At 38.2% G+C, this 13,206-nt stretch overlaps 3 protein-coding genes across 3 annotated transcripts; all 3 read right to left on the bottom strand.

The window, feature by feature from the left end:
• Positions 1-981: 981 nt before the first annotated feature.
• Positions 982-3,195, bottom strand: LOC100232903 (endoglucanase 1). Its single transcript, XM_010661836.2, has 7 exons — positions 2,901-3,195; positions 2,604-2,813; positions 2,323-2,523; positions 2,144-2,236; positions 1,904-2,065; positions 1,716-1,827; positions 982-1,631 (listed from the first exon to the last, which is right to left on the bottom strand). Exons 1-7 carry the CDS (start codon positions 3,129-3,131, stop codon positions 1,147-1,149), a joined length of 1,494 nt encoding a protein of 497 aa, XP_010660138.1. The 5' UTR covers positions 3,132-3,195; the 3' UTR covers positions 982-1,146.
• Positions 3,196-4,524: 1,329 nt separating this feature from the next.
• On the bottom strand, positions 4,525-6,788 carry LOC100256431 (beta-carotene isomerase D27, chloroplastic). The gene is made up of 6 exons (XM_002279779.4): positions 6,095-6,788; positions 5,848-5,940; positions 5,669-5,730; positions 5,207-5,313; positions 4,970-5,065; positions 4,525-4,892 (listed from the first exon to the last, which is right to left on the bottom strand). The coding sequence occupies exons 1-6, from the start codon at positions 6,485-6,487 to the stop codon at positions 4,843-4,845; spliced, it is 801 nt and encodes a 266-aa protein (XP_002279815.1). The 5' UTR covers positions 6,488-6,788; the 3' UTR covers positions 4,525-4,842.
• A 2,586-nt stretch (positions 6,789-9,374) lies between these two features.
• On the bottom strand, positions 9,375-11,074 carry LOC100247970 (GDSL esterase/lipase At5g41890). The gene is made up of 5 exons (XM_002272571.4): positions 10,793-11,074; positions 10,543-10,673; positions 10,184-10,426; positions 9,852-10,110; positions 9,375-9,766 (listed from the first exon to the last, which is right to left on the bottom strand). Exons 1-5 carry the CDS (start codon positions 11,049-11,051, stop codon positions 9,528-9,530), a joined length of 1,131 nt encoding a protein of 376 aa, XP_002272607.2. The 5' UTR covers positions 11,052-11,074; the 3' UTR covers positions 9,375-9,527.
• Between the last annotated feature and the right edge of the window lie 2,132 nt (positions 11,075-13,206).

The raw sequence follows: 13,206 nt of genomic DNA, 5'->3' as shown, positions 1-13,206 counted from the left end.
AATATTCATATTTTGATCACATTCTATGTACCTTAACTTCAAACCTAGGTCACAATTTTCATATCTACTATGATTAAAATTTTCATACATTGGTATCATTTGGATGCCTTGGTCATTTCCTTCACATCCTATTTACATTTTTTATACCTAAATCGCAAAATTTTATATTTTATTACTTTGGTTACATTTGATTTAGTAATGTTCTACATATGCCACACGTATGTTTTAAATAGTAACATTTTTCATACTCTGATTATATTTTTATATCGATGTTACAATTTTCGTATTTTAGTACATTAATCATGACTTTTGTACTTTAGCCACGTTATTCATACCCTAATCACATTTTCATACTTTAATACATTTATAATATTTTTCATATATTAGATGCATTTTTTGTATTAAAAATGGAGGAGCCATTCTTCCATTCACAAGTTTTTTTGACTATCACAAATTTATTAAAAAAAAAAAAAAGAAGAATAAATGAAGTGGAGTTTGAACTTTTCCTTCACCAGGAAGTTTGACCAAATATCCCATTGAAATGTGCCTAAACCACTCTATTATAGAAGAGAGATCAATTTGGATTTTTCTTCCTAGTGTGAATGTGAATGGTATGAGGCTCTTACCCACTAAAACCATACCTAATATGATTGTAATATTAAAAATAATAATAATAATTTATTTATTTATTTATTTAATATGTGAAATAAGTTAAACCAAGTAGTCATATTCAAAATCTCAAATTAGAAACTTGTGGAGAAGCCCAATAGATTTAATAATAATAATTGGTTGAATCATATTAAACCCCAGAAGACTGTGTGTGGTCTTCTTTTATGTGTAGATTATTGTAGTAACCCCTGTAATTGAAGCTTGGTTGAGACAAGACAATGAAACTAATATTATCTAGTGATGAAATTTCCTGTCAGTTGGTGATTTTGTTTTAGCAATCAAGTGTGTGTGTTGCAGTATCTCAGAAGGGTCTAATTTAAAGTACTAAGCTTTAACATTAATTTCGAGTCTTTTACACCTTCCATGGGGAGACACAACCATATCTCTATCCAAATCCACTTTTTTTTTTTGTTTGTGGGTATGGAACGGCTAGCCATCCTCCAAAGAAAAGACACTATGGATTTATTTGTTTTCTAGTTAATTTGCTGAGAAGAATGCAAGGGCACCAACAAATGGTGCATTGATATATGTTGCTGGCTCAGATTGCTGGTAGTTATTCCGATCGTCAGCGAAGCTGTCTCTGTTATTGGGACCACCCAGTATGGCTCCAACAAGGACGTTTGGATTAGGTGATGCAGAGTAGAGGTATTGGAAGCCATTGCTGCAGGCGATGTGATCTGGGTGTGTACGCACGGACGGTAGAGATGAACCCCTGTGGTGGACATGCTGTGGGTACTTGTCCCCGAACCCCACCATGTAGGACATCTTTGCTGGATTATCACCTAAAATGTAGTCAACCTGCTTCTTAGCCAGTGAGATGAGCCGTTCTGCTGTGACAGTTGAAGTCCCACATGAGGCGGATCCTCCATTTGAGCTTAGATACTTGGCGTATGTTAAGAGGAGGAATGCTGTGGAAGTCACATATTGCAGATTGCTCTCGCTCCCTTTGTAGAAAAGCCCACCTGAAAAATATTAATTTAAGACGATTAATAGTTCTTGGAGCCTGTTCAAGAAGAGAGGAAGAACATGGGATTGTTTTGGCTGACCTGGAGTGTATTGGGCCTGAAAGCTGGATGTTCCTGGAATCAGAGAGCATATATAGTTGTCTGAATGTCGTTTATACAGCTGAAATTCCTCGGTGTTTTTCTCCAAGAAGTCCTGTGGAAAAGTATAGCAAAGATGAAGCTCTGATATGCAGATTTTGCCGGAGCAGGAGTTAGAGAAGGAGCTTAACCTTGGAAAGAAGGACCTTTGTTCCAGCTCGCTTGTCGTCCCAACTGAAGGAGTAGTCATCATCGTCCGCGCCCATTGTTTGGCCATTTGACTGGATGTAAGCCAGATATGAGGCGTTATTTGACGCCCTGTGAATCCATGATGCCCCCCAGAGAAGCTCATCCTGATTAAAAGAATGGGATCAAGAACTATGATTGACTAGTAATGAAGAAAGAAGCAAAAGCATATGACTTTATCTTACATGATATCCAGAGTAGGAGCAGTAGAATGGGCAGACCACCGAGCTGAGAGAGTCGCTGTAAGACCCTCTGTAGCTATCTGCGAAATCAAACACCTGCATCATTACAATCAACTCAGTTTTCAATCAAAATTTACAGACATAGGAAGAAATTGAAAGGAGATTAATGTGGGAGTGTTTACTTTCATGGCGGTTTGCAGCAGCTTTGTGGAGTAAGAAGGGTCAGAGTCCTTAAAAACAATTGAAGCTGCAGCCAATGCCGCTGCTGTCTCAGCTGCTACGTCTGATCCTGGGTTTTGTTTAGACACCTTGTAGACATTGCGCGGTGTGTCCATGTCTTCAGGCCTCTCCCAGCACTTATGGTCCATGTTTGGATCTCCCACCTGAACCATCATTAAATACCTTGTTATTTTCAATTCTGTTGAATCCATGATACTAACTATGATAATGCTTTGTTGCTCACTTGGACATATAACGTGCCAGGAGTGGCGGTGGCTGCTTTCAGAAGATAATCCGTGCTCCACCGAATGGCAGCTCTGGCATTCCCAATCTGGCTCGGCATTGAGTTTCCAAACTCAATAACACTCCATGCCAACAGTGTAGTGGTGAAAGCCATCGGCAGGCCAAACTTCACATTATCTCCAGCATCATAGTATCCTCCAACCAGGTCCACCTGAAATCCAGACACAAGTAAAACCTCAGTCATTTCGCACAAACTCTTCGTAAAACCAGGAGTAATAAAGCATAATAAGGTTCATACATGATAAGATGATCCATCCGACAACCCAGAATCGCCTCTCCATGTGAGGCGCTGGCTCGATGGCAACTTCCCCGACCGCTGTCCCTCATAAAACAGAATGGACTTTGCAAGGGCATCAGCATAGTCTTTAGAAGTGAAGGCTGAGCAAGACAAGGTAAGTAAACAAAGGATTAAGCTCAGAATCTGCATCACCATAGAATACTTAGTAGCAGAAGCCATTTTCAACCCCATTCAACCCAATGCAAGTAGTCTTACAACTTGGGGCCTGAGGGGGAGGTGGGGTTGAAATCTATCGAGGCGGGGTGTTCCATTTATAGAAAATATGAAGAGAGAGAGAGTTCGTTGGTCGTTGATGAGGCTGAGACACAAAGGGAATCGTGAAGGTCACGGGATCAACTGCGCAAAACCGGACACTTTGTTGTAATGTCAACAAACAAACTTATCCATACCCGCAAAAGGGAAGGAAATTTCAGGGTATGATCCTATCAGAAAAGGACACATAAATTACAGAATTCTAACTGTTACATCCCATGTTTAAATTCTAAAATCTGCGTGATTTATGTGAGAAAATAATGGATTAAGGCATTCTCTGTTATGGCGTAATTGAAGGCGGTATATTTTGTCCATGTCAGGTCACGGATGGATGCGGACCTGACCTGAATCACGTGTCTTGCCAATACAAAAGACTACTAGTGAGGGCATGACCAGAAACTAGAAAAAAAGAGAGAAAAGCAAGCCTCAGCAGTTTTATTAGTTAAAGGCTTAAAAGAAGCCCTTTCGGTCCAACCGCATGCCATGTGACTTGGACCTAGAGGTTACTAGCTCTGTAAGAGTTTCACATGAATCATCAAGCATTTTGGAATGTTTTGGGTGGGAAACCATCAAACCATGTCTTTTTCTAGACGATTCCTCCTTACCCATTAGCGTAGGATTCTAATATGGCTAATACCACATTCTCTTCATAGTGAAAATCAGAGGCTTTCATAGACTGTTGAACCATTGAGAAGTCACTGATAATGTTGGGCAAATTTAGGTTTTGGTTGACGAAAGTCAGGGAAAGTTAGGCTTGCCTCAGTGCATTGTCTGCAAGTCCCCAGATTTGAGAGGAACATGGATCTGTTTGCAACTATTGTAGTACTTCAATTTTCTTGTTTGTTAGGTAAATAATTCATTCACTTGCTGATATGAATCTCTCCCCCTATCAGCTGGCAAAGGGTGGAACTGCAGTTCCTTGTATGGCTTTCATTTCTTGTTAGTCCCAAACTTCAAGAAATTCATGAACCTGGTAGATGAGCACTGTAATTGAATCAAAGCCTTGTTTGTGATGAACACGGTGCCTCCTGACTACTGTTCCCATTGACTTATGCTTCTCCTTCATCTGAATTCTAGGCATTGTTTGATAAATGACCCAATTCTGGGGGTCAGTTCTAACTTCAACTCGAGGGTTTTTGACAGGGTATGCTGATGAATGGATAGTTTGATATTGTCTTCAACCATCAATTGCCTTTTCATTTTAGCCAAGAAACCATAATTATTCATCTACTTGAAAACATCAAGCATTCCCACCAGTCATTTGAAAATTGAGATACTAGTGATCCACTATGTTTTAACACTTTTTTCAGAATGATTCAGAACTTTTCATGAGATTGATAAGGGCAAAATTTCAGTATCCTGTGAAATTTACATAAGATTTGGTACATTCTTGCTTACATCACATAGGTGTGCTGCAGCTGAAAAAATCAATACATATAGAATAATTGTTTATCTCAGAGACCTGACCGAGGAACTACGAGAAACAGGCAACTGCCAGGATTGCCTATTTTTCCTGTTCTCAAGAGTAGTGAATAGTTAACATGTTGAGGCCATGGCAGATGGACTTAAAATTGAGTATATGAAGCACTTGTTGCTGTGAATGGGAATTTAGTGAAGTAGAAAATTCTTCTCAGGCTTGTAGTTTATGACAGATGCTGGAGTTGGGATTTGCCATGGAACCTGTAAACAACCCAGAGGTAAGACAACTGAGAAGTTTCCATTGATTCACACAAGTGAAGTTTCAGTCATGAACTTACAGATATCCGAAAAACATGGCTGTTTGGACACTGGATCCTCTTCAAATGGAGGTGGGACTTGCCCATAGACCATTTCACAACTCATATCTTCAAAATCTGCATGAAGAAAAGAAAAGAAGAAACATCAAGGACAAACTGAATATGATATGGTAATCACAGGTTGCCATTAGCATTGTTGCAGCCAGAAATCACACTGTTGTTGGCAGTAAAGACATGTGAATGGAAGAAGATGTATACTTGGGGTCATAGTTAAAGGAAGCCCGAATTCGTTGGTGAAGAAATCTTGAGTAGGAATTTTGCACATATTCACGCACATTCCCACACACCCACTGTTCTCCAGGTACCTTGATAGGAGAATTTGTCAGAAAAAGAAAAAAAAGAAAGATTAGTAGTTGGACATTATTTTATTTCTAATATATTGAAATTTGGTTACTGTGACATATGGAAACAAAGAAAAGAATGTTCAGAGCCTAAAATTTCTTATGCCTGGTCCATATGTATACACAAAAGACGGGATGTGAAATTCGGTTTTTCAGGATCTTGCATTACTCACTAAGTGGATTATATGCATATCAAAACAAACCATAAGCTATAGATTTTCCCAAGAAAATGAAAAAGGAACCAGAATGATGCAAGATGAATTCAGATACAACAGATCATTTCAGTTCCAAAGCATATGTAAAGAAGTAAGACATCTACCTGCACTTTTTTATAAGGACTCCACTTCTTTGCTTGACTCCATTTACCTCCACTTCCACAACCTACTAAATTCTCATCAGTTAAATACACCAAATCCCTAGATTTGTAACCAAAGACTCCTCAAAGAAGCTATATAACCATACAAGATCACAGGTCAGTGACGTTCGTAGCATATTTACCTCAGAAGGCCCAACCAACCAGGCGAAGAAAGGCACTGTGAACGCAGCATTGAACTCTGCAGCCCACCTCGTCGGTGGAAAGAGTTTCCTGAACTGCAGCAACAACAATCAGATATGTATAGACCTTATGGTTAGAGCTCATCGACCCATCTAAAAAATGGTGGGTGATCGAACAAATTGGAAGGTAAAGATGGACGACAGGTAAGAAGCCAAGACACCCAGTACAGGGGAAGTGAGAAAATCCCACCTGATCAGGGGCGCCAGGAGGGAGCATGGACAAGAGGACCTCTCTAACCACTTCCTGCTGCTGCATCCGAGACCTTCCTTGCATTACCCTTTTCGAGACATCCACAAATCTCTCATAATCACAATCCCACCAACTTCTCTTCTTCTCAGCTTCTATCCCAGATTTTGCAGGAGCCGCAAACCTCCCCATCTTGCGAGCAAAGAGAGTCATGAAGACCTTCTCAAAGAACCCATCATTGTACCTTGTCTTCTGTCCGAAAGGAGCTGGCTCTCCCGATGGCTCTGCGATTCCGCAGCGAACTATATTAATATATCCAGTACTGCTACGCCTTCTTGGCAAGGAACGATGATCCAGAGCTGGGAACTGGACAGCTTGGAAGCTTAGAACCGACATGAATGAATTCAGTGTATTTGTTTGTCTCAAAAGAGTCGCCAGCAACAACTCCTTTAGAGTACCAGAACTACAGCTTCATACTTCAAGAACTTAAAATTGCTGAGAATGGTGGGATTTGTTTGTTTCCATAGAAAAAATTATGGCCATACAGATATACAATTTCTGGGATGAGATTAATTTTTCCTCTTTATTAAATGGCCACTTCTAACCCAGTTCCTTTTCAACATTTTAGAACCTTCACATGTAAAGATGAACTGTAGAATCTACTCCCATTGTGTGATGGTGAGGATGGTTCAAGAATTTTGTGGCGGGGGTTGATGATAACTGTTGGGATAGGGCCATGTAGCTGAGGTTCTGACATACAGCATGCCACATCAGCATGGTTTTGAGGCAAAAACTGATGCCACGCAAGTTCACTAGATTACAGGAGATGACAAGGAGATCCTCAGGCGATTTTACATTTTTGGGGTTTATTCTCCCAAGTCCACTAAATTTTACATCTTTACAATTTTACATGTAAAGGATGAACAGTTTAAAAAAAAAAAATTAAAAGAAAATAAAAACTTTTTTAAAGAACAATTTCTAAAATAACCCTAAGGCTATGTTTGGTTTCCAAAAAATACAAGAGAAAAAAAATACAAAGGAAAAGTAGAAAAAAAAATTGAAGGAAAATAAATAAATAAAAAAATATTAAAAGTCGATAAATAATTTTTTTTTTTTGTTACTTCAAACTCATTTTATTTATTTTAACCCATCAATATAAAGATTAAATAATTTAAAAATACATAAGTTTTTAATTAATTTTAATTATATTTTATTTTATTTTATATTTTTCATAATACAACCAAACATGAAAAAATCATTTTCATTTTCATTTTTTTTATTTTCTTGGTATTTTTCGGAACCAAACATAACCTAAGTATTTTGAAACATGAGTATTTACAATCTACCAAAACCATTTCGGTATTGGTAGAAATTGCATTGGCCCATCAAACTGAACAAACCTTTGCAGATGGGCAAAAGCAGGGCCCTGAGCATCGAGGCCCAATGATCAGACTGAATGCTTGGACGAGCATGGGATTGAATTGGATCGGGTGAGGTTGAGGGTTTGGAACTGAAGCCCATGTCAGGGTCATGTTGGGCCCAGATAGGACTTGCCTGAACTGGTTTGGAGCTTGGACCCTGAAACCCAAATTAAACCCTCACCCAAACCAAGATTATTTTCTTGAGTTTGCAACATTTACTCAATTCCTTGAATAAGTCCTTGTTGTAGTAACTGTTCAGTGGTAGAAAAAATAGAAGTAGAAGCCATATTATTTGAATTAATTGATCAAAAGGATGAAAAGATCATGGGTCGGCATATTATAGAAGTGCATTTATGTAAGCTATTCTGCATGCAGTTCAGCACAGCAGTGTTGACTCTTAAGACTTTGGCTCCCACAGAAGCAGAAACCATGGGCCATGGCCAACCACCTTTGAAATTTTTCTGAAGGACATCAACCAAATAAATAAAACGCGGCTGCTTTTATAAATGTATCAGAAACTCAGAAATGCCAGAGAAACATACTAAATATACATAGACGTTACATATGCTTAGTTCTAAGTGTCACAGAGGCAGTCGTTGCATTTCAGCTCATGCATGACTGCTTGATCATTAATTTACAAATACTGAAATCCTACTCTTTACTTTCTACTGAAGTCAACGTTTTACCCATAGAAAGAAGAAAAAAAAAAAGTGTTGTTCATGATATATGGAGCTTTGGGAAGGCAAACACCATGACACCCATGAAAGGGATTGGACAGAAGACTCTGGTTTTGTGGGTTAGGATTCCTATTTCTGGACCTGTGAATTGGGATTTGTGATGGCTTTCATCACTTGGGTCGTTGAGATAACTCAATGTTGCAGGTCAACGGACCCTGCAATTTACAATTGCCTATTTGCCTGTCCATGAATCCATGAACCCATTCCTTGTATGTATTGGTAGTTAACAAACTGATCAGACAGCAATATTGGTCAACCCCAGCTGGTCTAGGGAAGCCGCGTATGAGATTGGATTCATTGATGGTGGATGGGCTTAGAGGATTCGAACGAACCAGAAGAAGAGAGAGAGAGAGAGAGGATTGACTTCTCTAGTGAGTTAATATTAGTATCAGAGACAGTTGCAGAGTTGACCTTGGTGGTTCTAAAAGACTGAAACTGTAGTTTGGTATGGTAAATTCTAGGCTGATGCTCACATCATCAATCTTCTTCCTTGGATAATATCTTCTCTAGAGATTGACTTTGGCTTTCCACATAGTTCTATCCTTCTTGGGAAGTCAAAAACATTTTTGGAAAAATGCACTACAAACAAGACATTACTGCACATAGCGAAACTTGAAATGTAGGGCTAGCTCTATTAACTATGGTCTCTTGGTTCTTATATCCATAGAGATCCATACATATCTGAATTTGCCTTGATTTCATTGCTTTTGGGAAGGAATATTTAACTAATTGAAGTTGTTCTTGGAAGCTGCAGAAATGTTTAACTAAAGAATGATGGCAAATACGGTGGAAGATACTTAACAAATCATAATCCATCAAGGGAAGTTTCTTTGTCAAGTTTGCTTTCAAATGCTGTTATACAATTAATCCAAAAGCACTTTATTACTGTTTAAACAACCATCATACCAGCTCATTAATATGGAAAAGACCATACAACCATTCAAACCTAAAATGTGGTTGAGATTCCTGGTACTTTTCAATTAATTAACAAAATTGCATAAGGTCATTAATTTCGACTTTAATACTCCCTTTTTTGGTTGTGAACCTTTTTTATGTTACTACTTACTAGCATTAAGTTCTGAGTCTCCTGGGATGATCATTACAAAGCAGATGACCTTGTCAAGATATAATAATTTGCTAGGTTTCCTTAACAGAAAGAAATAGAATTACAGAAATACACTGCTCAAATATCTATATATACCAAATGATATCTTGGGAACAGGTTGATACACAACTATTAATTTTTTTGACTCTTCTGCTGAATACTTTCTGCCTGTTCTAGGGTTTGTAGTTGTAAAGGTTGCCGATGTTGATTGGGTAGCTAATGCTTTCATCACCATTGAGTAATTTTCTCGCCATGATTCTATTTGCAGCTTCTGTGGGGTGGTATGCATCCCAAAACACATACTTGGATCGATCATCGCACAAAACCGAACTTGTGTTTGCATTAGGCCCCTTGAAGCAAATAAATGGAGGCAAATATCCGCCACAACATGGATCCCCTGCATTGACAAATCCTAGAAATGTCCCTATACAATCAGCACAAAAAAAAAAAATTTAGGGGTTCCATAAACTCAAAGAAGATCAAGGTTCTAAGCTAACCATATTCATGATGATTTTGTATAATCCCCATGACTATGTCATAGGAATTTGCATATACAAAGATGGTTTCTGGCTCCATCTCTTGGTTCAAATGATCCAGCACCCGGTTCAGTTTCTTATTGTAGCCTCGGACCATCTCATTCACCTCGACCGCACATTCTCCACTTGGTAACAAGTTGATGGCGCGTACAAATGGTATGCATCCAAGTGGTCCAACCCCAACTACAATGAATTTTCTAGCCCCCAACTTGTGCAGTCGCTTCACAAGAGAATTTAAATTAGAAAATTCCACCATAGATATCTATAGATATCGCGAATTAGTAATGTAGTACCTTAAGCTGTATAGTCAAGTTGGACACCATGAAATCTTGAAGCATTGTAGCGGAAATCTTGTCATCTCCGAAAAATGGTATTAAAGGTTGGATATAGTTGAGCATATCATTTGATCCAGTTGTTATTGAGAACATTGCCTTCTTTAACAATTCCATTGTAGCTTTCTCTCCTATCATATTCACCATATGACTCCTGCTTTGCTCAAAAGAGTCTACCTGCTCCCTTAGTGGAATTCTCCCTATCTGCAAATACAAAATTAAACAGAATGGTTGAAGGGTTAAAGGCAATTAGAATTTCCATTCCAAAGCTCCATCAAACATCTTATAACCAGAAATGGACATATATAAGGTTTACATACAAACAAGCTCCCTGTTTTATCCAATATTCCTGAAGCCCCAGACGCATAATTTAGTCCTCGGAGAAATGCCTCAGGTTTAGTGGTAGGTGCGAGATAAGGCAGAGGAAATGACTTGGCTCCAAGAGCCTCGTCTGAATGAATCACAACACAAAAATTTAGCAACTTCAAGAAAGAATTATTTTAGCTAAGACATCAATTACCATCCATTGCTGTAGCATATAATTTCATATTTAAACATTTCTAACATTACCTAGAATATCAGATATGGTTCTTCCATTGGTGAATCTGCCAGTGGGTTGTCCACCAGAAGGCGTGAAGTCGATGCCATAAGGAGGAGAATCAGCCTTTGAGAGGCTAAAGAGATAGTCATTGTTTCCCGCATCAACCAAGGAGTCTCCAAACACAAATGAAGTGTAACAAAGAGAGGGCAATACTTGCAAGGAAAGAACGAGAACAAACATTATCAACAGACAAGACTTAAGCATCATCCCAAACGTCTCCATTGCCATGGAAGCCTGTTGTAGCACTGACATTATTTATTAACTATAAAAGCAATACAGTTGGGTACTGAGCGATGATGACAGTGCCAAGAGTAGCACAGTTTGCATGTTGTAGAGAGCAGGTGAGATTCTTGACAAAGTCTCCTATGAATTGGTCCATTTCATATCTTCATATTCTGAAATCCTACATCATGTCTGTTTTGATGATGAAAGCCTCCTAGGCAATGAAAAAATCTAATAGAAATCCTCTTGTTTTTCACTGATTATATATCTTTAAAATGAATTTTATGACTGATAGTATCATTCAGCTAAACTGGAAACTAAGTCGGGGTTATCGTCATTTTTCCCGTTCTGTTTCCTAATTTTAAGTATTATATATATATATTTGTTTGGATCTTACATAAACTAGAGATAAATTTGTTATCCACAACGTGACTACCAACAAAATTAGAGCAACATTGCAACGACTGATCCCATCATACATCTACAAGTAGCCCGTCCACAAGATTTGATTTGTACTAGAAGATATAAATATGGAATACAATGAAGAAATTAATTCAATTTCATGGACAATTGTCATAATCTACCCCTAAAAAATGGTCAAATACCATGGAAACAACTCTTGTAACTAACTCTTCAGTTTCTCCCCCAAACCTCCGGTGTGAATACCCATAATTCTCGGAGCATACAAATGCAAAACTAAATAATGGTCCAAAATCAATCAAGTAATGAATTAATTTGTTGCCTTTTATTGAATTTATAGAATCTAATCGAGGCTCTTTGTGTGCTGCTGCTCTCTCCGTAGCTCTGATTCGTACTGTTTTGAGTACATTTGTACCGGGGGACAATCAAAACCATACCACATGAATTCCTAAATAAGAGGTCGATCCGTTAATTCTTCAACATTGAGTGAGATCATCCATCCTTTTGAATTTGTCACAGTAATTAATTATCTTTCTTAGTCACCACTAGTTTATACGGCCACCCACTTGGCCAAATTCCCGGGACATGGACTGTTCAGTCTTAGATATTGTCATATTGATGACCATTAACAGAAGAGGGACCCATAAAAAGAAAGCAGAACAAATTTTGAGACTTTTTAGTAGACTGCTTAAAGAGAGTCATGCGTGGAACCAAGTGATTCGTTTATTGCTAGCAATTCAATATTACTCAATGGTGATCTTTGTTAGAACTGGTGAGAGTTTGCCTCTAAAGTTTGAAAAAGTCTTAGTTAGACTTAGTCTTTGTTATTGTTTCATATCAAATTCTTACTCCATAATTTTCTTAGTAGTAGTGTCAAGAAAATCTTAAAGTAGTTGAGATTTTTTTGCAATTTCCGTTTGATTGTAAGTCTATAAATAGACATTCTCATTTGTGAAATAGATGTGTGTCTTCCTTCAATTCGTAACTCTCAAATTATTTATTTTTTCTCAGCAAGTTCTAGTTTTTTTTTTACAGTGGTATTAGAGCTGCTGTTCCTACGAGCTGTGAGGCAAAGTTTCTTTGAGTGTTTTGAATGTTAAACACAGTGAGGTTGAGTGATTTATTTTTTCAGGCAGCCGTGGTGCAAACATGTCTACTTCCAGCAGTACTTCCTCTATAATTCCAGTGTTTAATGGTGAACACTATCACATTGGGGCTGTCAAGATGAGGTTTTACTTAAGGTCTCAAGGTTTGTGGAATGTTGTGATGTCTGAAGCTGATCCACAACCATTGGGAGCAAATCCTACAATTGCTTAGATGAAAGCATACGAGGAGGGAAAACTCAAGAAAGACAAAGCCATCACCTGCCTACATTTAGGACTTGTAAACCACATTCACCAAAATCATGGACTTGGAAACACCTAAACAGGTATGGGACAAGCTCCAAGGTGAATTTGAGGGCAGTGACAAAGTCAAAACTGTCAGGCTCCTCACATTGAAGAGAGAGTTTGAATTGATGAAGATGAAAGACAACGAATCTGTGAAAGATTATTCTAGCAAGTTAATGGATGTTGTAAACCAAATGAGGTTTCTTGGTGAGGCATTTACAGATCAAAAGGTGGTAGAAAAGATCATGGTTTCAGTGCCTCAAAAGTTTGAAGCCAAGATCTCTGCAATTGAAGAGTCTTGTGACTTGCAAAGTCTCACAATTGCAGAGTTAACCAACAAGCTTCATGCACAG

This window comes from Vitis vinifera, chromosome 2 (assembly GCF_030704535.1).
Source record: "Vitis vinifera cultivar Pinot Noir 40024 chromosome 2, ASM3070453v1".
Taxonomy (NCBI): domain Eukaryota; kingdom Viridiplantae; phylum Streptophyta; class Magnoliopsida; order Vitales; family Vitaceae; genus Vitis; species Vitis vinifera.
The sequence above is the reverse complement of the archived record's forward strand: the minus strand, read 5'-3'. Positions and strand labels throughout refer to the sequence as shown.